The sequence below is a fragment of the Syngnathus leptorhynchus genome, chromosome 4 (assembly GCF_054491065.1).
Source record: "Syngnathus leptorhynchus isolate UIUO chromosome 4, UIUO_Slep, whole genome shotgun sequence".
Lineage (NCBI taxonomy): Eukaryota > Metazoa > Chordata > Actinopteri > Syngnathiformes > Syngnathidae > Syngnathus > Syngnathus leptorhynchus.
The window spans coordinates 9,283,097-9,305,667 of NC_141198.1; the positions used below are offsets into that span (position 1 = coordinate 9,283,097).

The 22,571-nt window shown below is 40.4% G+C and overlaps 3 protein-coding genes across 4 annotated transcripts; all 3 read right to left on the reverse strand.

The window, feature by feature from the left end:
• Nucleotides 1-287: 287 nt before the first annotated feature.
• LOC147057941 (dihydropyrimidinase-related protein 2-like) lies at nt 288-8,382 on the reverse strand. The gene is made up of 14 exons (XM_085909868.1): nt 7,585-8,382; nt 5,780-5,868; nt 5,411-5,595; nt 5,095-5,259; nt 4,773-4,834; nt 4,575-4,655; nt 4,434-4,502; nt 4,235-4,355; nt 3,994-4,150; nt 3,548-3,689; nt 3,288-3,458; nt 2,846-3,025; nt 1,964-2,147; nt 288-1,880 (listed from the first exon to the last, which is right to left on the reverse strand). Exons 1-14 carry the CDS (start codon nt 7,624-7,626, stop codon nt 1,789-1,791), a joined length of 1,740 nt encoding a protein of 579 aa, XP_085765994.1. The 5' UTR covers nt 7,627-8,382; the 3' UTR covers nt 288-1,788.
• A 99-nt stretch (nt 8,383-8,481) lies between these two features.
• On the reverse strand, nt 8,482-12,724 carry bnip3la (BCL2 interacting protein 3 like a). The gene is made up of 6 exons (XM_085909869.1): nt 12,538-12,724; nt 11,390-11,642; nt 11,233-11,314; nt 10,821-10,927; nt 10,570-10,719; nt 8,482-9,634 (listed from the first exon to the last, which is right to left on the reverse strand). Exons 1-6 carry the CDS (start codon nt 12,617-12,619, stop codon nt 9,586-9,588), a joined length of 723 nt encoding a protein of 240 aa, XP_085765995.1. The 5' UTR covers nt 12,620-12,724; the 3' UTR covers nt 8,482-9,585.
• Nucleotides 12,725-15,140: 2,416 nt separating this feature from the next.
• Nucleotides 15,141-21,354, reverse strand: LOC147057943 (serine/threonine-protein phosphatase 2A 55 kDa regulatory subunit B alpha isoform-like). 2 transcript variants are annotated; one of them, XM_085910125.1, is made up of 11 exons: nt 21,147-21,354; nt 20,977-21,058; nt 20,704-20,781; nt 18,584-18,681; nt 18,305-18,470; nt 17,791-17,903; nt 17,501-17,678; nt 16,971-17,135; nt 16,690-16,859; nt 16,275-16,366; nt 15,141-16,098 (listed from the first exon to the last, which is right to left on the reverse strand). In XM_085910125.1, the coding sequence occupies exons 2-11, from the start codon at nt 20,981-20,983 to the stop codon at nt 15,819-15,821; spliced, it is 1,347 nt and encodes a 448-aa protein (XP_085766251.1). In that variant the 5' UTR covers nt 20,984-21,058; nt 21,147-21,354; the 3' UTR covers nt 15,141-15,818. The 2 variants fall into 2 exon arrangements, with proteins under 2 accessions (XP_085766251.1, XP_085766250.1); XM_085910124.1 differs by having other exon boundaries at nt 20,977-21,353.
• Nucleotides 21,355-22,571: the final 1,217 nt, after the last annotated feature.

Consider the following 22,571-nt stretch of genomic DNA (forward strand, 5'->3'; position numbering starts at 1 on the left):
TTTTTTTTGCCCAGGGATACTTTACGTATAGCTAAGTCTGAAGACCGCAATAACTGTCCATGTAGATGTACTAAGTGCAGTATTGTACCCATTGATTATGCTAGTTAATTTGTAATCTACTGTTAAAAACTAATACAGTTCAGCCATACACATTGAGTGCAGCCACTATAATTACTTTTAATTAGATCATGGTGAATTTAAACTAGGCATTGTGATATACATTAGGGGTTAGCACAATGTTATACATAGTCAACAGATGGGGAAGGGGTGAAAAGGAGTCAGTAACAAATGTTTTAATTCAATTTTACTCCACTGAGTCAACACAGGTCAGGTCAGATGCAGAAAGGACCATTGATTTGTGCTCCATCAAACCTTGGTATCCTACGAGATATACATGACTGGATATAACACTAAGTGGGACAACACCGGCGCTGCACATTACAGCTCAATAACCACGATCAAGAATCTTGTCAAAAAGAATGTCATCCACTTCACATTATTGCCTGAAATTACAGGCATACACTTGACAAGGTAATGGGGAGACGTGGTACAGTATCTTCAACTTACTGGCCACTTGCTGTGGCCCCAATTCAAATTGGTGGCAATAAGTAAGGGTAAGACAAAGGGCAATTGGATTTGGATCTGCTACTTGGTTCACAACACTATCACAGAGAGAGGTGGAAACATCAGCACGCAAGTGAGGGTTCATCTATATAAATAACAGTCCATGTTGCAATGTTCCATCAGGTCTCAAAGAGGATTTGTTTCAAGAGCCTTCATAAATACAGTGTGCTACCAATATACAGCATTAAACAACAAGCAGGAGACTATTTTAATTGAACACATAAGCTAAAAACAGAGAAACTCCACCCAAAAAATTGCAAGCTCACATACATGTGTATTATTTGGATTGGTACAAGGTGCAAAACGAATGTGTCTCATTGAGTGGCTAATTCAACTCGTGGGTGTAAGACAATTGTAGGATGATGGACGCAGGAATGGTTAACATCAACTGCACATATACACTACAGCATTGCTCAAATAGCACCAGACGCAGAGATCAAACCTCTGCAAACCTCCCCTCTAACTTTGCACTTCTCAAAAGTGTTCAGCAGACATCAATCAGGTTGGAGGAAGTGAACAAAGATAAACAAAGATGAGGTGAGAGGAAAATGCGTCTCAAACTTTGTGTGCCTCTAAAATACAAGATTAAATTCACTTGAAACCCTAAAATACCTTTTCCTTTTTTTCTCAGTGCATTCAAAGCATTCATGAACAACTATGATATGAATATGATTCAAAAACAAACAAAAGCCGCATTCAAAAAGGGAAAGTGCAATGACGATAGCACAAAAGGAAGACCGAGCTGAGGAGCAATATCAAAAGAGAAGAACATATTCTTACAGTCTAATTTACTGGTAATTGCAAATAGACTTTTGAACAAGAACAGATAGAAGATGCTGGAACAAAAATTGAGAATATCACTTGACTTTGGGGTTTTTGTGCCACCAGCAGTTTAGCGTAAGGAAAAACCGCTGGTTTTAAATTGCCCAATGTTTTCCGACTGATTGACTCGAGTTCCGAAGCCAAGAGGACAAGGTAAAACTTTAAACATCTATGTATAGCAATACTTTCAATTCCCTTCAATCTTACTAGGTTAGTTAAAATTAAGTAGTGCCTTTCTTGATGTTAAATAAAACAACATGATGAGTGACGATGGAAGGGACAAGTGCAGGGCAAGCAAGGAGTCCTCTGACTCCCCGCATCTTGGCGCAGTTCTAAAGCAGCTTAACCGAGGCTAGTGATGTTGGCTTTTCCTCCAGGGGGAGCCACAATTCGCTGGGTGTTACGGCGTGGAATATTGTCATCAACTTGGGCACCTAACAAATGACAACATTTCTTATCATCACAATACAGTCGCATGTAAAAGTGCTGACCGACGACGGAGGGAAGACGCACTCACCGGACAGGCTGAAACCTGACTGGTGGAGGTTGCGCACTGGCTGCTGAATAAATTGCTGCGGCTGTTGCTGCTTGGTAGGAGAGGTCCTCACTGCAGACACCGAGGAAAGGACCTTGGGAGTAAGGATCACCTCACACACCGGCCCATCGTACTGACCCCGAGGGACTCCACGCAACTCTGTCAGCTGAACATTCAAATCATTTCATCAGTGAGATGGCTGCCACTCGACATGATAGATCAGTGATTCCCAAACGCTGTGCCACAGCATACATCACTTCACCGGAATGAAATTATTTATTCTTATAGAATATTTTAATGTATCTTTGTTGAGTGCCAGCAACTTAGTATATTGCCAGGCAGAACACTTAAATAAATGCTAAATTGACTTTTTATGTCAGCACTGTACAATGACAGCCATCATATTCACGTTCTGGTATTTGCAAATTCACATATTTTCAGTTTTGTTCAACTCACCCTTATTCGATGGAAAAGACTTAACCTTATCGACTATTTTCGTGCCTGCGTATTATTAGTGCGACATTGGCAGAATCTTACTCTGAAGAAGCTATGTTTAGATTAATCTAGTTTAATTTAGACACAAGTAGAGCTAAGGAACGTTTTGGAAGCAAGTTCAAGAATTTCATTTCAACAAAATCAGTGCTTGGCTCAGGCTGCCATTTAATGGCATCTTTAGAGAATTACAGTATAAAACCTTTAAGAGGGTGACATTACTCACCATTTTTTTTTTTGCCATTCATTACAGTGCTTGGTGCTATAAATAGTTTGCTGGTGTGCCATAAGATCTTTCAAATACATCTATATAAAAAATGCTTATGTTCAATAAAGGTTGGGAAACACTTCATTCTTTCCATCAGGACGTACCCTGCTGCGAGCCTTTATCTTCTTGTACACGTGCTCTGGAAAGGCTTTCCGGCTGATGTATCGCCCACAGCCCTCCGTTGTGTGAAGGCTGCCTTCTTCCAGCACGACTTTACCTTGGCTGATCACCACCAGCGGACCTCCGCGCACCTCTGTGCCCTCAAAGATGTTGTACTCTACAGACTAGCGGGAGGAGAGGAAGCCGGAGACAGCAGTTAAAAACAATCTTTATTAAAACGCCCACCCATCAATTTTCTAAACTGCTAATCCTCATTTAGAGTGTGCTGTGCCTATCCCAGCTGTCTATAAAGTGTAAGGTGTGGTACATCCACGAAAATCCTCAAAAGGTGCTGATCCAAGCCCCCAAACTTCAGATCTCTAAGGCAGATAAACTAACCTATGTATTAACATCCACCCCATGATTTGTAAAAGCCTCTACGAATACCAAGTTGTGGTTCTTGGCTGAGATGATCTTGGTGACATCTGGGTCCCACAAAACAAGGTCAGCATCAGAGCCCACAGCAATGCGGCCTTTGCGAGGAAACAGGTTGAAGATCTTGGCCGCATTTGTGCTGGTCACTGCCACAAACTGATTCTCATCCATCTTGCCAGTCACCTGACAAAACATATCATGTAAACAAGGCCTCAGAACAGAGTTGTGTTTGTGGGTTTTTTTTTTTTGGCAGAGTGAATAATGGTCCTCACCACACATTTGTCCCAGATGAGGGACATCCGCTCTTCAGTGCCATTCGTGCCCTCTGGAATTAGGGTGAAGTTATCTTTGCCTACTGCACGTTGGGATGTTTGGAAAGTGCAGTGAGCGCTACCCGTCACCTGCAAGTCCCCACTGGATTGGACAGAACGGAAAAGCATAGTAATGTTCAATCACAACGTTCAGATAGCTAGTGTATTTGTGTTGACTGTGCCTTTAAGATGCGCTTGGCCTTGTGAGTGACCATGAAGTCAGGTTAGGTTTTTATTTTTTTTAACTTCACGAGAGCGGCGACATAAGTGAAGCGGTTTGTCATCAATCTTGTTGCTCAAGTAACTGGTAAGTTGGGGCAGGTAAGTTAAGATATAGGTGTCACATTCTTATAAGCCGACACAAAATATATCCGAAAAGACCGCTAACTTTGATTCCAAACACCAACCATGACAACAGAGAGCTGAGGTAATCAGGGGTGGTGGGATCAGGACTGAGTGGTGGCGAGGTGACATAGGTCGCAGCTTTGGCCCAGTTCTTGCTCCAGTAATGGGTGCCGTCAGTGCCCAAGCTGGCCGAGATGGGCTCACCGAAAACCACGGATCCTAAAAGAGCGGACAGGAGCAATTATTGCAAAATCAAAGTGCAGCAAACTAGGAAAAAAAAAAAATAATAATCTTACGACATACCCTTTTTCCTGGCCAGAGCGATGACATCTGCAGCACTCTTGCTCATCACTTTGGTGATGTAGACTGGACAGTTGGTCTGATTGGCTATGGTGATGGAGCGATTGGCCGCTTCTGCCTCCACCTGCCGAGGACACGCAGACACAAGAATGTTTCTCCTTTCTGGCACCCTCGGCTTTGTTTCAAATTTAAGCCATCTCACCTCTTCTGGGCGACTAAGCACATGACCTTCAGGGCCAGTTATACCCAGCTCGAGAATGCGTCGCTGCTCCTATTTTATACGAACAAAAACATCATGTTTCAAATTTGAGAGAACTCATTATTACTTAGATTAATATTTTACCTCTGCAATGATGTCACCATTCTCTGCATGCACTTGAGCGATGGCTCCAAGGTCTCTGATGACGCTGAAAACCTCGTAAATCTAAGATATCACAGTGAGGTCATTGGCAGTAGTCACACACAGAAATCCAACGAGTCAAACATGCAAACGTTGTGGAAAAAGAACACCTCACCATTGTTGTGCAAGAGGTAAGCGTACCTGAGAGTCAGAAAGTTGGAAAACATCCTTATAGGCCAAATAAACCAGGAAAGAGTTGACACCTGAAGATAGAAAACTTATGAGAGCCACAAGTGGAAAAAGGAGAGCAAAAGAGGGAGAACCCAGAGCAAAGGGGGAAGAGTAAAACAAAAAAAACAAACAATTACAAAAGAGACATGGGAGATCTTTGTGATAATGTTTTTTTTTGTTTTTTTTTTTAAACACCATGCAAGGACCGAATGAGGAAAACCATGAGATTTGTCGGCTGGGTATTTGTGGCTGTACCTTAGACAGCAGTCATAATTTAATGCTGACGTCATACCATGTTCTTTCACCAAGGTCTCCATCTCCTCCTGAGTGCCTTTTCTCCACTCGGTGAGGTCCACATGGAGAGAGTAGTCGCAACAAGATTTGCTGTCAGCCAATTCTCTCCACTGCTTGAAAGCCGCAACCAAGCCTACGTCAGGGTCCGGCACCACGTGGTCGACTAGAAAACACACAAAAAACAGGCTAATGTATGGGAGCTTGATGTAATCAAACGCCTGGCTGGGAGCATGCACGTCTGCAAATATTGCTGTGATGATAATGTGTGCATTTTTGTTTAGAACACACAGACGTCTGGCTGATGGACAACTTACTGATCATGGTGGTGCCTCCTGCCAGAGCTGCCCTGGTGCCCTGGTAGAAGTCATCAGCTGCCACCATGCCTCGGTCACACATCTGGAATCGAGTGTGCACGTCGATGCCTCCAGGCATTACCATTCTCCCATGAGCTTCTATGATCTTAACTCCCCCAGGGACAATTAGGTTGTCACCTATTTGCCTGGTAGAACATGAAATAAAGGTGAGCTACGTATATAAATGTGAACACAGCAAAAATAACAAACATAACACCACAATGTAGGTAGCCGTCATTTAGTTGGGGAAAATAGACCAGATTAAGAAAAGGAAAAAAAAAGGGAGACCATAAATCAAATAGTGAACGGGATATATAAAAACTAACTTACTTGATGACTCCGTCCTCCATGTAGATATCAGCCATGAAGGACTGATCATCATTTACGATCTTTGCTCCTTTGATGAGGAGACGGTCGCTCTGCAAGTTAGAGACAGTTGTCATTTGATTATGATAAACTATCCATCAAATTCATTTTCGACAGCGCTTGCTTGCTCTCATTAGGGTCATGGCTGAGCTGAAGCATATCGGACTTGACTTGTCTTGCAGAACTGGAGTACATGACTGACCTCCAGCCAATTGCAGAGCACGCGCACGCACCTACACACACGCGAGGGCTTGAGTTTAGATTGAACCTGTTTGGGTTAACTCTGTCTCCATCACTAAAAAAACGAATGCGTGAACTGGTGGCTTTGTTTTCGTTCATTCTTCTACAATCCCACAAATCACGTGATGTCAAGCTAATCAAAACTAAAAGTAATTTACTGATACTGTCATAGCATGAATTGTCCAGAAGGAGCGTGGCTTTAGTGACGACAGCCTTTGTGCTTTGTGTAGCTAAATGACAAAACAGACATTTAACTAAATATCAATAATGCTGGAAGTGTAGTAATTGATAACGTTAATCGGGGAATTATATTGCACACTTGCACCGACTCTCAGATAGCAGTCACGGCCTGGCCACTGTATTAAATTGTTTGCACTGTGACAACAATCACAACAAAAAGACTGGTTTGTGCAATTCAAAATGTGTCCGAATGTATTGACTCCATTCAATAACTGTACAAAAGCCTCAGTGTGAAGCTGTTTTGAATACACTATTCAAATGGTACAGTAGTAATACAGTTGTAGGGTACAAACGCAATACAACACAATAATGAAATTGAAATGAAATGGGGATGGAGAAAGCAATAGATTTATTTGATTCCATCTCTTCCAAAAATACCTCCCTCACACACCCACGAGTTAACATAAAAGGAAAAAAAAATGTAAACATCTTTTTGGCATGTGATTTCTCATTTTCTGTCATCCTTTATGCAAGACTTTATCCATTTGACAATTGCTCAGAAGTGTTAGACTAGCCAACAAAGGTTACTAGAGTACTACAACATTTTTATGTAGTACTATAGTAACAATAATAATGACAATTTTTAAATCAATATAATAAATGCATTTTAGGGAACATAAATCTATTTCTAATTCAAATTCGTTGTGTTATTTACCACAAAGTATGTTTTACTTCTTATGCCAGCACAAGTGACAGGCAGGAAAAAAAGAAATGCTCTTCTAATAGATGGAAGACAGTACTTCAAACATCTGTTACCATTCATACAATACTAATAAATGTTGACATTACATAATTATCGGCGTGGAACTGAATGGACCTGCGCGAGGGCTGTCAGCTTACCTGCTGTCAAGTAGGTTTGCCTGCAGTGTTCAAAGCATACAAAGACAAAACAATACAATGCATGTTCATCATTATTTTAACTCGAGATTGCTCCAGAAGTGAGGCTGGAACAGCTGCACGATTTGGGCTCTTTGGATGGGTGCTGGCCAGTGACCTACTTTAAAGAGATTTCCTATTGACTATCACATCAACGCTGCATATACCAAACACTACGCAGTGCGGTTTAAAATCACAACCATTAATTGGAAAAATTTACCCCGCCCCAAAATAAAAGGATGGTGGTCGCACATAGGTGAACGGTGGGTGGCAAATATGAATTGCTGGTGCTGCTGCTGGTGGCAAGTGGATGGATACGAGTCGGCTAACATTCGCTAAGCCTTTTGTAGCGGTTTAAAGAGCACACTATCGCTGAGTTTTAAAACAATGGCTAGAAAGAACATTGTACTCACAGTGATTCGTGGAATGTTCTTTTTCCCTTGGTAACCCGACATTTTGAGTATCCCTCCAGTGGTCCCCCTGCTTCTTGGCTAATGCTAGCTAGCAAGACTGCAAAAGCTCAGCAGCCAGTGAAAGAATGAATGGATGCTCAATAGACAGTCGACGCCCAGGGCAATTTGTTCTTGTCTGACAACTTCGAACGATGGTGAAAGCCTTTTATAGATTGCTATCTAATGCGTTAATTAAAAACGAGTGGCACAATTTGAAACTATCATTTAAATTGGTGGAATTCTGGAGGAATAGATCCCAGAAGACAGGTCTCAAGAAAGGGGCTAAATCGTAGTGCGCATGCGCAATACCCCACCCTTGTCAGCCTCAGCTCCATATTGTGTTAACCATAAAGGCTCAAGCCACCTTGTATGAATACAGTATAACAGTGGAAGTTCTATTGTGATGTATTTTTTCTTTCATTGCCATGGAATATTGTTCAACTGCAGTCCCTGCTTCATGGTGCATTTCCTCCTCAAAAGATTTCAAGTGTGTTTTTGCAACATCTTGAAATCAACCTTGAAAGGTTTTCTGATTATTCCAATAGGTATGTTGTAATGTTCACAGCTATACAGAGTTGTGTTCTCTCTTCTCTCCAACCTCAGATGGGTGCCCCACACTGTCTCTCTGAACTGCTCAAGGTTTCTTCCCAAGAGAGCTTTTCCCTTGTCTCCGTCACTCAAAGCATGCTCACGTGATGAGTGGCAATGGATCTCCTCTATGTGTAAAGTGCCTTAAGAATTTGCTCAAATTTGGCGCTATAGAAATACAATTTAAGAGGAAATTTAGAGCTGAGCACAACGTTGCTCAACACCATAGAACGTCATACATAGAGTGAAGACAGACTCCAGAACAATAGATTTGGTTTTCACATCACATTATATCAGTTTTAAAACACTAAAAATGAGGCATCCAGTCATTAGTCTTCATTATCATTTTTAGCATTAATACATGGAAGTTACATGCACTTAAATTAGTAAAAGCTTGTCCGACTATTTTTTCTGGAAGTTAACAAGCATTGTACGTATCACACTGGAAATGGTATTGACAGTGACATATAGATGAAAAGGAGTTCCTGGAACAGCTTATTCATTATATGATATATTATTGACACAATATCAGGGAGTTTCTATTAAGTGAAGCATATCACAGCTTTAAGTACCTTCACAACTGGATTTCAATAGCAAAACATGGCGGGGAATTCCCCCCCCAAACCAATACAATGAAAATGTGCAGCGGTAAAATATTAATTTGACACTTTGCCATTGTTACTGTTATGTGTGATAAAAAGCAATCTACAAAGGCAAAAACAAAAGAACATACGGCCTGGTATACCGCCACCTGGCCCAAGTTCCACTATCATAATATAGTTTAATACTACAAAAGGCAAAACTCACTGGCTACATGGTAGATTTAGGTTCAAAACATGAAGCTTTAAAAAGAAAACCACTGAAGGCATCAAGACACGTGGAACATTACGTTTCCTTCGATAACTGCACCTCTAAAGTTCAGCTCAAAAGTTTAAGGCATTCCAAGTTCTTTCCTACCCGAACTTATTACTTCAGATATGTCACATACTTTGGGTTCAGAACTCTGGGGAATAAAATCGTACGGTGACAGCTGAAGGGCCAGATTGTCTGATGAGAACACCGAAAAAAAAGAATGTTTGGACTATCCATCCCCAAACCTAAAACCCACTGAGGCCAAACCCTTGGATCATGATGACTATTTCTTTTCACCTTGCACAGGAGTTGTTATTGATTGGATACAAGTCAACTGGGATGCCTTGGGTCAACATGAGGAGTAACCACATTACAACATGTGTCATGTGCATACACTTACAATGTGACAAAATCTAACATGGATTGAGAGGACAAATGTGGGTGCACGATGACTGCAGAGAAACACGTGATCACAGGCTACGTGAAAGACGGGAGGACATCCAGGCACTGCTCATTTTCCACTCAGTAAGAGCTGGCAGAGGCTGTGGCGATCCTTTTACCTATGTACACCCTTCAAAGACAAAACAAATAGAAGATTATGGACACCTAACAATATTGTGACAGCCAATTTGTATCAGACAACAGTTTATTTTATATTATGACTACAGCTTATGTGTGTAGGAAACAAGTAAATAATTCTTGGTATATTTTGAAGGCAAAATTTAAATTATAAACACGGCAAGTTTTATTGTGAAGAAAAGTCATCAGTTATCAATCGCAGTATAGTCCCCAACTGCTGGGACGTGGACCGTTGGGCACCTGCCACACAGAGAAACTGTATAAAAATATTTGATCATGAGTGTCGACAGGAAGGTTGGTTTGAGAATCAGGTGCCTTTGTACACATGTCAAAAACTAAGACCGTACAATGAGTCATGGAGTATTTCAGTAAAAAATAAAGAGAGAAATCCCACAAAAAGAGGAAAAATGTGTTAAGTGTTAAATGTGTCAGAAGATGAGGCAGAACTTGCAAGAAAACGAAAGTGGCATTTAACAGACTGTCTGAGTCCCACTTAAATTAAGGTTGTATCACTCCAGCAATTAAGACTGCTCTGCGCGCCTTCTGGTGACATTCTCGCAAATGAGGCAAATAAGCCTTCAAAACTGTTCGAAAAACACATCGAATACCTTGCTTCCATGTACAACTTCCTATTTTTGTCAGACGGAATATTCTCCAATGATGGTAATTAAAAACAAAAATCACAGAGTAGACATTGTCATTGTCTCTCCTTTCCCCAAGATGGGCCCAGCTCATTGAAGAAAAAAAAGCAGGGCTCCCTCAAATGACTCATGACAGCTATATTCAATGCAATGGTGATATGTATATCTTGCTTTTATTTATTTCTATTCTGGTTAGTCAAAATAGTGCTCAACTTAATCTATCCCATGGTGCAAAATTAGTTGGATACCAAATGCACGAATAGCCATTAAACATACAACTTCTTACCCGATTCCGAGAGCGAGGATGTGTGAAATGAGAAGCGACGGGATGAAAACTTTGAGGAATTCAGCAGAGAATACGCCGCCTTTCTTCATGACACCACTTTTTCTCATACTAAGGGATACTGCACGCCGGGGGTGTCTGAAGTGGAATTCTCTGAAATAACACAAAATCAAATAGCAGCGTATAACTTAAGATATAAAAAAGTAAAGGACAGCCACCATCAGATGTAAAAAAAGAAGAAGGAGCCTGCTCACTTGGGTGGAATATTTTCTGGCCTGCTGGACCAATCAGCAACCCAGTCGACTTCTTTGTTCATGAGGATATCATCTTCTCTCTCTTTGTCTGCACCTTCTTCTTCTGACTACAAATAAGAAGGGATCAAATAGTTTAAAAAAGCAGTGATTTTTTTTTTTTTGCACGACACTGGTCGCATCTTTCTCCTTTTCAAGCTTTTACATATGCGGCCATCGATGATTCACAACATGTTTACTTTTCTCCACATTTAAAGTTCATTACTTTAGTGTTAGCTGTTAAGAAACAGATGTGTCAACAATTTGAGCCTGACATCTATAATTGGGGTACAACCCAGACCTGATGTGAGATTGTGTTTCATAAATACAAATAAATTGTTTATCTTTTGAAAATTGTAAATAGAATGACTTTTACCTGACTACCTCTTGGACTAGACATGTCCACATCAAAAGTGATCTGACCCTCATCCTGGTTTGGACTCTGTGGCCTTTGAGGACTGAGTGGACACATTGTGGTTAATAGGTATGTTTCTACACCACTGACACCATTTAGCATGTAACTTTTGCCCCACCTGTCACACGAAGAATTACTTGGGCTGGATTCATGCTGTGCATCCAGGAGAATCCTCTCCATGTCCCCGTTGTGAATGGAGGACGAGGATGGCACATGTTCTAGTCCTCCGATTAGGGTTTCATCTATCTCTGGCACCACTTCCAGGGTGTGACTTGTGCCAGCGTTTGCATTTATTTGGTCTGCAGCAGCGGATATTTGCAAGCTCGTATTCACGCCTGTGTTTCCATTCAACTCCAATTCCACCCAAGAGCCTTGAAAACACACAGGGTTAAAAACACTTTTAGACGATTAAGCGTTGTATTTAGACTATAATCATTGCAACAGTGTTAAACGTTCATCTTTGTGCCACTGCCCTACTAATAGCTAGCCCCCCCACCCCACCCCCAACCAGGAGGGCGTTATGCAATCCAGTAAAGACAGCTTGGCTGCACGCAGAATGCAAACTAATCGCACGCAACGCCTCTATCATCTGTTTATGTAATACAATAAATAGAATTGACAGACAGTATAACGATTTAGCGACGTGCTCGAGCATGGCCCAGTGAATGTATTTTTATATCCATGTTAACAATGCAGGTCTCTGTTGCGTAACAGACAAGCTGCTCCGACGTGTCGTTGTTGCCCATATGATGCTTGTACTAATAACAACAACAATGATTTATTGCGTGTGAACAAGGTCAATTATTTGTCCAAAATGTGTTTCTGTTGACAATGACAACGTAAGTAACGTCCCAGGACGATTTTCTGTCTTATTTTAGTCGTGAATTTTGAAGACAATACCTGGTAAAACAACGCTAGCATTCTCAAGCCCTCAAAAATACGTGACCGCAAGGATCATCTTTAAATAAAAATCAACGCAATGTTAGTATTTTTTTTGTCTCTAAATTGTTTTCATTTTGGTGAGAGTCCGCCCAACACTGATGAGCAATGTGATTGGCTACAATTTCCATCAGTAAAATAATCGCTAAGCCTTATTGGCTAATTCTCACAAACGTCACCCACCACCCATCCAAGAGGATGAGGAAACGCTTTTACCAGATTGAACTTTAACCAAAAATATTCTAGACTCATTAGTGTAGAAAGACAGGATACGCGTTAACGAAATTTGGATATAGGGACAATACAAATAAGAACTATGTTACATACCGTGAAGCCCAGGCTCTTCATTATTGTTTTGATGAGCAGCAGCGGTGGACATGTTGACTTCTGTTTTCGCATTCGTCAACATGACCGAGGCGCGCGCATGCGCGTAGCCTGGCCAGTGTCCAGACAGAATTTTAAAAAAAAGGCCGTGTTTAAATAGGTAATGGACGTGTATCCATTCATTCACGCATAGACGAACATCTTTCATGTCAAAATACGTGTATGTGTAACTGTATTGTGATGTGAAGAGCCAAACAAGACTCAACAAACGCACAAGGCTTTATGTGGTGATTGACTCAAAATGATGGAGGCTTTCATCACTGTTGGTTAACAAAGTACATAGTAAACTCAATTCGTCATTCAAGCCTGCGACGCATTAATCTATTAAAACGTGGTTATATACTAATGAACAGCTTTTTTTTTTTTTGGTGGGGTGGTGGTAAGATGTAATTATATCATCATATAATGTTCAATAGAATACTTACTGTATTATATTAATTTAATTGGGAACTTAGTTTTGCATAATAATAATACATTGTATTAGACAGACTTTACATTTGACATCAAATCTTAAATTGCTACAGTGCAAACAAGACTTTGAAAGATAGGGGAAAAATAGACTATAAAAAACATAAAAGCATGAAAAAATAGTATTTAGCTATAGGCCAGAGTAAAAAGGTCTTTCGTCCCTTTTGAAAAGCATCCACCGTCTGTGGAACCCTGAGGTGGTCAGGGAGGGCGTTCCACAGACGAGGAGCGGCCACTCAGAAGGCCCTGTCGCCTATGGTCTTGAGCCGTGTCCTGGTTATGACTAGACAGTGCTGTCAGCCTGATCAGGTCCTAATGGAGGTTTGTGGTGTGAGCACTTCAGTGAGGAAAGTAGGGGCCGCAACGTGGAGACAATGTTGAGTGTGCAGGAGAACTTTATTACAGTTATACTATAATTAAATTCCATCTAACACTCCCCCCCCCCACACACACACACACACACAAAGTTGAGTTTTCCACACCAGACTTCCAAAATTCTTCCATCTTTATTTAAGAACTTGAAAGAAACAAAAATTAAACGTCCCCCAAAATACGTTTATGTATGATGCTAGTGTCAAAAACTCCATACATTTGATGCTGATGATACAGTATCATTATATCAGTCTCCACAAAATGCATAGGCTTTTGATTAAGGCATTTTTTTTTTGTATTTAGTACTGACAACTTGCTACCTTGAAGGTACAATATTTTGATCATTGATCAGTGGTGAATTCCCCTGAGTGTCATGTTTGGCACGCCACATGAAATGCTTTTGTCAGGTTATCTTGAGTCGTAATGCTTTAATAAAGGCAAATGGGGGTTTTGTGGTTTTCAAAATATTCAGTGCATCAGCTATGAATGACATTCTAATTAACAAATGGCAGTAAATATTTCAGTTTTTTTTTTTTTTAACAAGGGTGATCACCAAACCCAACGACAATCCTTTGTTGAGAAAATCAAACTGTGATATTTCAGGATTGCTTAGAGAAGCCACTAATCTTATACACGCCAAGTCATTTTGAAAATGCCCCGATTGAAGGATATTATGCACAGCCCTGAGGAAGTGACATCATCACCTCTTTTTGTTGGCATTCCAGTCATTGTAAAATTTGCTCTGTGCTTTGAAAAGATGTTAAAAAAAAAATTAAAAAAACGTAAGAAATCCTCAACTTATTTTCTCCTCAAGATCAGCAACTTGTGACGGAAGCATCGCAAAGGAGAAGCAGGTTTTTAAGTTTAGAAGTAATTTCTTCATTTAGATTTAACATCTGCAAACCAAGTGCTTCACAAATTCTCCCCTTAAATAATACATATTTGGAAAAAAAAAGCTTATAGAACAAATACCCTTTCAAAAAAACAAGGCAATGTTCACTTGGAAAGAGTAAATTGAAAAACACCTTTTACTCCTTTCAGGCCAGATGCTGTACTGTCCAGCCTATGCTTTTGCAGATATAAAAATGACTTTAAAAAAAGGAAAGAGCATGCTCCTATTTGACATCACAGAACTTTCAAACAAATATCTGCCCTGAGACAGCACACAAGCCTTCCATCTACATTCAAACCAACCATCAGAGACAGTTCCATTTAAAACATCAGTGATCAGACTACAACTGTTGCCTTAATTTATACAAAAATAAATCAGCTATAGTGACTATTTTTCTCTTCTGATACAGTATAAAATATAAAAAAATGAAACTTGATCCAAGGGGTAATGTTACCTGTCTGCAACATAACATTTGTTTTGTGGAGGTTGGCAGCAATACCCAACAAAACACCTGGGCCACCTTGAGCCTGAGCTGTTATTGGTGGTACATTTTCATTGTAGTAATGACTGAGCAGAGCTTTAACTAAATGACTATAATTTACAGGCATAAAGCACATTTTACTTTGGCATGATTCAGTTCCCCGAACCCAAATACCTGCCAGTCAAAAGTCAACCATGTTGTTATGAAAACATTATATTGTACATGTGCTCCTAAAATATGATGAAACAAATTCCTGAAAGCTGTGTGTCTTAGGAAATAAGTAGTTTATGTCAACGGAAACTAACCTGGTAAATACAGCCCCCCCCCCCCCCCCCCGCTTGGCATGTACATAAGCAGCCAAAAGTATGCAATTTAGATGACCACTGTATCACCAAGTGAAAGTTGTCATCCCTACTGTTAAGAAAAAAAAAAAAAAGTAAACAACAGGCAATCTTAGGATAAAGATCGAAGCTGGTATACATTGTTGTGCAGCAGAAGAAGAAGTGGCAGCATTGTTTTTAGAGCACCTTTCAATAACCAATCCTCGATTGGCCCTTTATCAATGTACTCAATCAGGAAGAAGTTGTGAGTGAATGTGTCAAATTGGGTGGGCGCAACTAAGGAGTGTCGACCACTTGTATCAGCATTTTTTTCATGCCAGTGCAACTGAGTCTACAATTAAACATTTTCCTGATAAAACTAACCAAATGTTGTAGGAGCCAAATTGCATTAACAATTAGTATTGGGACGAATGCCCACATGAAAAATATGTTTGTTTGTCTTTTTACATCTATCCTCCCTTTGGTCTATGATGTAGTGGAGTTGTAACCAGCAGCTGGATGAACACGTGCTTCTGGAGGGAAAAGTAAATAAGCCCCGGAATCCCAAAGTTTGTAAAGTAATTATAATTTGTATTATACGTGAAAAGTGTACTTGTGATGATCAGCCATAGCCAAGGTCTGAGCCAGACTTGAACATTTTAACAGATTTTGTGTCTGTGATGGAGCAATGCTAGTTAAGTTTGTCCTGGAATATATAGAGATTATTGGTGGTGGCCACAGCAATAATGTTGTCCAGGGGATGCCAGGCAGTGTGGAGGATCTTCTTGTTAAAGTCCAAACTGTCTACACTGATCTCATCCTTCTTGCGCTTCCCACCTGAGCTTACTTTGCGGGGTTTAAGAACAGACTGCGGTTTGCTGTTCTCCCTTGATGCCTCTAGGGTCACATCCTGCCTGTAGCCTCGGTCAAACAGCCTGAAGAAGTTGTTGTAGGAACCTGTCATGACCACGCTGCACACAGGGCACAAAGTTATAGTGAGGCAGAGATCTGAGTCAACTGGATAGTAAACCAAACTGGCAAAGACGTCAACCTATAACTGTTACACAAATTGTGGCTTTTAACATCTAGGAAACGGCATAGCAAAGGAGGCAGAATGAAAATCAATGAGGAGAATGTATGTTCTCACCTGTCGTTTCCATTCCAACAGCACTCAAATTTGTCAAAGATGCAATCGTTCTCATAGAGTGAACACAGCTTGCTCCTGAGATATTCATGCACCTGATAGAGGAGAACAATTTTGAGGATGGAGGACTAAGCTACTCATATACAATACTATAAATAGTAGGGATGTTCAGTAGCACATTTTTTCCAGGCCGATATCAGTACGAGTACTCAATACGTGAGTAGTCACCGACACCAAGTGCCGATACCAGTAATACTTAATACATAAAATATCCCTCAAAAACAGTGACAATTTCAAAGTAATTTTTAATTCCTGATTGCAAGATGGCCTCAACTGGTACCGCTACCTTAAAATCAGTCTGGTATCGGTAACCTCGCCCATCCCTAGTAAATAGTTCAGCTTGACCAACATAACATGCCTGATAGGTCTCCACTGGACGAGTCTCCATATTGAGGTCCCAGATTTTGATGGACAGGTAGTCACGGGTCATTATGTAACGTCCACTGTGGCTGAAGTTCACATCAGAGATGGATGACGTTATTTCTGAGAAGAAGGAACGATTGTTTGGATCCTCTGGCTCTTCAAACACTGCAAACACAACAACGTACTCCCTTACTGCATAGCGAGGAAACAGAATTTTAGGCTAGGGACTACAAAAATGGAATTCAGTTTTTTCGTTAGGTTGAGTGACCTACTTACATTTGGCATGGTTGTCACACAGTGCTGACGCCCTCATGTCGCACAAGCGGATGGCTCCTTTACTGCTACTGTACATAAATGTATTGCATTGGTTAGGATGGAACTCTGACGCTGTGATCACCTCGGTCAATTCCTCCATGTTAGCTGGCTTGATGTCAACAATATCTGAGTAAGAAAAGTTCAGGTCCAACAGAAGAGAAGAGGAAAAAGGAGACTTACAGACTTGAAATTACAACATGAAAATCACTACAGTATCATCATACCATATTTTGATAATTGATTACTTGTATTTATTGTATATATTTTATATTTCACCTTTAACTTTCAATTACGAGAAGAACGCACACATCTTCAATAACATCTATGCACAGACGTTAAGAAAGCCATGCTAGACTGAATTCCCTCTTTACAGTCTCTCGACCAAGTGCCCTCTCTCACAGTGGAAAGGATGTGCTCAATTACCGGTCCGGAAAAGATAAGCAGTTTCCAATACTGATGATGTGTGTGAGGAGCCAAAAGAGAAAGGATACTAAAGCTGCGATCGGTGATCTCCAAGTGCCACAAATTGATACGAAGATCATCTGCGGACAGGTAAGTTTCGCAATCGCTGTTGACTGAGATGGAATTGATGTGGTAAGTGTGAGCATTGGCAAAGACTCTACGAGGGCTGGCCTCCACCATCAGGTCCATGGGCCTGAAGATTGGTACCTAGGGGACAAGGCCAGTGAGTTTACCATTGTCTTTTTTTTACAAGCTAGACAACATGTTAAATTGTGATGGACGACCTGTGAAAAATAAATAATATACGCACGATACCCACCCGTAGCGTTGTGACTGTATTTGGATCTCTGTATCGACCGTCATCTTCTTTCAAATTGTAACCTTCCGGTCTCTTGTCTCGCTCGCTTATTTTCCACAGCTTTATGGTTTTATCTACGAGAGGACAATGACAAGAGGTATCAATCATTCTTAAAAATCTGTAGTTGGATATTACATAATGCGAGTGACACGACAAAAACAACTTTTTTTTTGTGATCTTAAAAACGCAACACTTGCCATTTACATTACTCGGTAACTACTGAACATGACCATTTACCGACGTGTTACTTGAAATGTTCTGAAACGCTGCCAAAGTCAAAGTCAGTCAACTACTACAGCCAACAAATTTGTTTTATGTCATATTGTTTGACCGCCTTAATTACAAGTTCTATTTCTGCTTTTATAGACACATATATTTTTAGCTGTTTAAAAAATGTCCAGATGATGTCCTAATGACTTAAATTCAAGAAAATAAGTTGTATAACGTGTTCTCTAGAGTGGACAAGTCAACTTGCCATTTGTGGATAAAAGGAAGTGAGCAGCATTCTTCTGGGGCAACCATCGAATCTTGTTGATCTTCTCCTCAATCTCAAGGCTCTTCAGGTAGTCAAACTCAGGTTCATGGCTCTGGAAGGTGCTGTACACATTGTATTCTCCACGGCACTGAGGCTGATTCTTACTCTTAAAAACAACAATCAAGCAAAGATCACGTCAGGTACAACAATGCAAGACTACACAAATAATATGGGATATGCAAAGTCAAACAAATATTGACGTCTCTACGTAAAAAGCACCTCTGGCTCCTGTTGAAAGATGACTACACGACCTCCTTTGTCTCCAGTGGCAAGCAACTCCCCTGAGTGGTTGAACTCAACAGTGGATATGATATCAGCTGTCGACACAGGAATATCATAAGTGTTTTAATCTTCCCTCCCTCCCTCCCTACCTCCCATCCCTCCCATCCCTCCCTCCCTCCCTCCCTCCATCCATCCATCCATCCATCCATCCATCCATCCATCCATCCATCCATCCATCCATCCATCCATCCATCCATCCATCCATCCATCCATCCATCCATCCATCCATCCATCCATCCATCCATCCATCCATCCATCCATCCACATTGTGCAGGACCAGAGAAAAGGAACAATTGGCACCTTGAACAGCATTTACATCTAATTATACAATACACAGAACATTGAAAACAACAATCAGTCCTTGTTTACTGCCTGGCACTAGGGTGAACACCATTCTTAACACAGGCATAGAGTGAGTGTGGAGCAAACAAAGTGCTTCATACAGCCTTTTTTCTGACAAACTCATCCAAACACAAATGACTACGAATTAATAGGATGCAGTGCATGCCCCCTTCAGGTGGATGCCTTGATCTCGCATGGCACGCAAGCTTTGTAGCTCTGGAAAAACTTAATTGTGGCCTGGGTTATTAGTGGTAGTTAGGGAGAGTCTTTGCCGTATGCGCACTTGGGGTGCATTATTTTTCAAAGTCTAATTAGCTATCAGCTATGTATTATATTTTTTGATTAAAGGTAATGCCAAATTAAGTGAAAATGTTCAAGTGTTTAGAGATCACAGTTTTTAATGTTATTTGATTCACTGATTTGTGTTGTGTTATGCTCAGCTATCGATCATTTAAGACATTTTTATACAGAAAACAAATGGAATGGAAAAGCACAGTGCAAAACCAGACATAAGAGACTGAATGCAAGTTTAATTCAGGACAGGATGCGGCTCTTTGCTCCTTTCCCGATAATTCACACAGCTGGAGTTGTCTATTATGGGAACAAAATGGCAGGCAGTCCCAAAGTCACTAGAGACTTTACAAGAGATGGCTCTGGGAGTCAACAGCTGTCACACAACTCACGCACATTTAACAGCATTATAGGATCCAGTGCGTATTAGAAGTATTTTTAGCTGCAGGTTGACAGATCAAGATGCTACCAAATGTGAACAATAATACGTGTTTTAGGCATGCATTGACGACCATTGTGGGTGTAAGGTAGAGTTTACTGTAAACAGAGTAGATTTACTGTCGTAATAACAGTCTACAAGCAATGTATAGGTTTAATGCATTTAGTGTAATGAAGCCCTGTTTGTGTGCTTTCTGTTTGCAATATCGGATAAGATCTGGGCACCAGGACCAAAGTACAATAAACTTCGTAGCCATTTCATCTTTTGCGCATCTAGCTCACCAAAAAATAAAAACCAAACGAAGGACAACAATGAACTGAAACAAAAGATCAGCAGTGTCATTGTCACCTTTGATGGGCAAACATATGGCGAGCATTGCAGAGAAATAGATTATCTGTAGGATTATCTGTAGTCTCTTGATATGCTTGCCCAAATAATGGCACCCACATGAATATTAACATTTGTACTGTCCATTGTCAAACTATTACTTAATTTAAAATTATTTTTCAAACTTGACTGAATATTTATGTGCTATCCTTGATGTCTTTTGTCCTCACTTGTAAAACAATTCAGCACAATAGTAGAACTAGGGCACACTAGTGGAATGAATGTGTCTTACAGTTTTCGCACTACTAGTAAGTACCACTTTTGGCTTAGCAGTATGCAATTATTCCTTACTCCTGAACATTTTCACTCCATTATAGTGACGCTTTTAGGCCAAAAAGTAGGCACGCAAAATGCAGTCGCAGCATCCTGGAACATACTCCTTGCACCAAAATGCCAACAATTAACATAGTTGTCCCACTAGCGTGCAGAAATGTCATTTCACGTTGTCTAAGAGACTCCGTTGTGCACTTTATTTTCTTATAGTAATGACAAAGAGCGCATGAAGTTTAGGATGAATATCAAAGATCTGAAAATGATGAGGCGACTTTTCGTACATGTTCTAAGTGTCAATGAGGGGGAAAAAATCAGATGGACTCACCTTCTGCAACGTCGTCATCTATTGCTCCTTTGACTTGGGAAAAACACCATTGCACCTCGTCACCCTCATCACCGACCCCTGCAGGAGGTATAAACCCAGTTTCAAGACACCACGCCACACCAAGAGCAACTTTATTTACGCTCACTACACATAACAACACGAGTTTAGCATGCTAGCTTCCTGCTAGTTAACCACCAACACCAGATTAGGTTCCGTTTTATTCGTGACTTATTAACCGATGACCGCAGCCTCGCCGTGTCGTTTAAATTTTACCTGCCATGGTGGTGGGCCAGCGAGAGAAGGGGTCTGTGAAGCGGGCTCAGGCCCTGGACTGAGCACTGCTGCTGCTTACTGACTGCCGAGGAGGTGTAGAGTAGAGGAATGAAACTGCGAGCGCTGCCAATGTTTATTTCATTATTATTTTTTAAAGAAGCACACACTACCTTAGCTTAACTTTTGCAAACACTATAAATATTTTTCTCATAGAAAAACGGGAATAATGCTGGAATAAGGAACAGGTGTTTAGACTTTGCACTATACTTTTAAGAATTCCCTCGTCCCTGCCTCTCCCAACATAACACTTTCAAAATGGCGCAACGCTGCTGGCGTTGACAAATATATCTAATGTTACACCGTGAGGGCGGTGAGGGTGAGCCAAGAAAATAATCAGTATCCTGAATTGTTTAGCTGTACAAATTAACTTAAATCACCGCCAGAAATCATGATTGTTGAAATTATAATGTTGTTTTTTTTACGAGAAGCGTCGATGACTGCTTTGGAAATAACAGGAAACGCCAAGCCCCGCCCGTGTGGACTGGTACTATACGAGAAACAAACGCATTAAATGACGCACAGAGTTTTGTCAACAAAACATATTAGTTATGCATTTGGCCTTTTAATACTTTTGTTTTCACCTTACATTTTCATTTTAAAACAGGTAGATTCACATCAAACAAACAGTTTACTTTTATACCTTTTCTGTTCCATGAAAGTGTATGTGTGCATCATTGAACACTATCATCTAACAACATTCAACAAATAAAACAGGAAAGTAGTACAGGCAGCGTTTTAAAGGTAAAACTAATTAATTTAATCCATGTATATTAATAAATATGGGTTACATAGCCATCAGGTGCAAAGGAAGACCTGCATCACCAATTGCTTAGCCTAGTTAGTGTCTTGAGTTAAGTATTCAATACCCAAGCATCTGGCAAAATAAAGTCAGAATTCAGATATATACGTAATCCCTATCATTCCTTTGTCCTGTTTGCTAAATACAATATTTAGACCTAAGCAATCTCTCCATTTAATTGCTTAGAAACAATCAGTAATAGTGCATCTCATATGTAATGGCGGTTTTTTTTTGTACTGTATGTTTTTGACTGCAGACAGATATAACATTTATTGTGATCACTTTTCAGTGCATTAAAAGTTCAAGAATAAACACACCAACACATCAGAAGCAAAGTTGCAATTCAGATTGTTGTAATTCTGCTCTTTTAGCTGGCATCAGTAAGTTTGAATGAGTGCACAGTTCTTACCAAATTGTCATATTTGATTGATTGGAATCAAGTAGTAAGTATTAAGCAGGAAAAAAAACCCATTGACACTTAGTGTTATTTTGAATCCCAAATGAAATATCTTCAATCTGAATAAAGAGCTCCTCATCCAAGTGCAAGTTGAATTTGTCCTTTTACTTTCCCACCATGTAGTAAGTGGTCCAACGGGCGAGAAGTAAGGAGCCAAAAAGCACAGTGTAGCTGAAGAGGACAAATTTGAGGATTTCCCTGAATGTCCGCAGAAAGCGAATAAACAAAGGCTCGGAATCCAGATGCACCTGCTGTGTCTTGTGCTTGGGCGCAACAAGA

Excerpts from the sequence above, each read along its gene's own strand:
- LOC147057943 (XM_085910125.1), bottom strand. Across the intron at positions 18,471-18,583 it reads TCTTTCAACAGGAGCCAGAG|AGTAAGAATCAGCCTCAGTG; the intron begins GTGCTTTTTACG and ends GTTGTTTTTAAG. Across the intron at positions 17,679-17,790 it reads ATACAGTCACAACGCTACGG|GTACCAATCTTCAGGCCCAT; the intron begins GTGGGTATCGTG and ends CTTGTCCCCTAG.
- bnip3la (XM_085909869.1), bottom strand. The coding sequence starts at position 12,619 with ATGTTGACGAATGCGAAAACAGAAGTCAACATGTCCACCGCTGCTGCT. Across the intron at positions 11,643-12,537 it reads TGAAGAGCCTGGGCTTCACG|GCTCTTGGGTGGAATTGGAG; the intron begins GTATGTAACATA and ends TGTGTTTTCAAG. Across the intron at positions 10,928-11,232 it reads CTAGTCCAAGAGGTAGTCAG|TCAGAAGAAGAAGGTGCAGA; the intron begins GTAAAAGTCATT and ends TCTTATTTGTAG.
- LOC147057941 (XM_085909868.1), bottom strand. The coding sequence starts at position 7,626 with ATGTCGGGTTACCAAGGGAAAAAGAACATTCCACGAATCACT. Across the intron at positions 5,869-7,584 it reads AGAACATTCCACGAATCACT|AGCGACCGTCTCCTCATCAA; the intron begins GTGAGTACAATG and ends TCTAACTTGCAG. Across the intron at positions 2,148-2,845 it reads AGATAAAGGCTCGCAGCAGG|CTGACAGAGTTGCGTGGAGT; the intron begins GTACGTCCTGAT and ends TTGAATGTTCAG.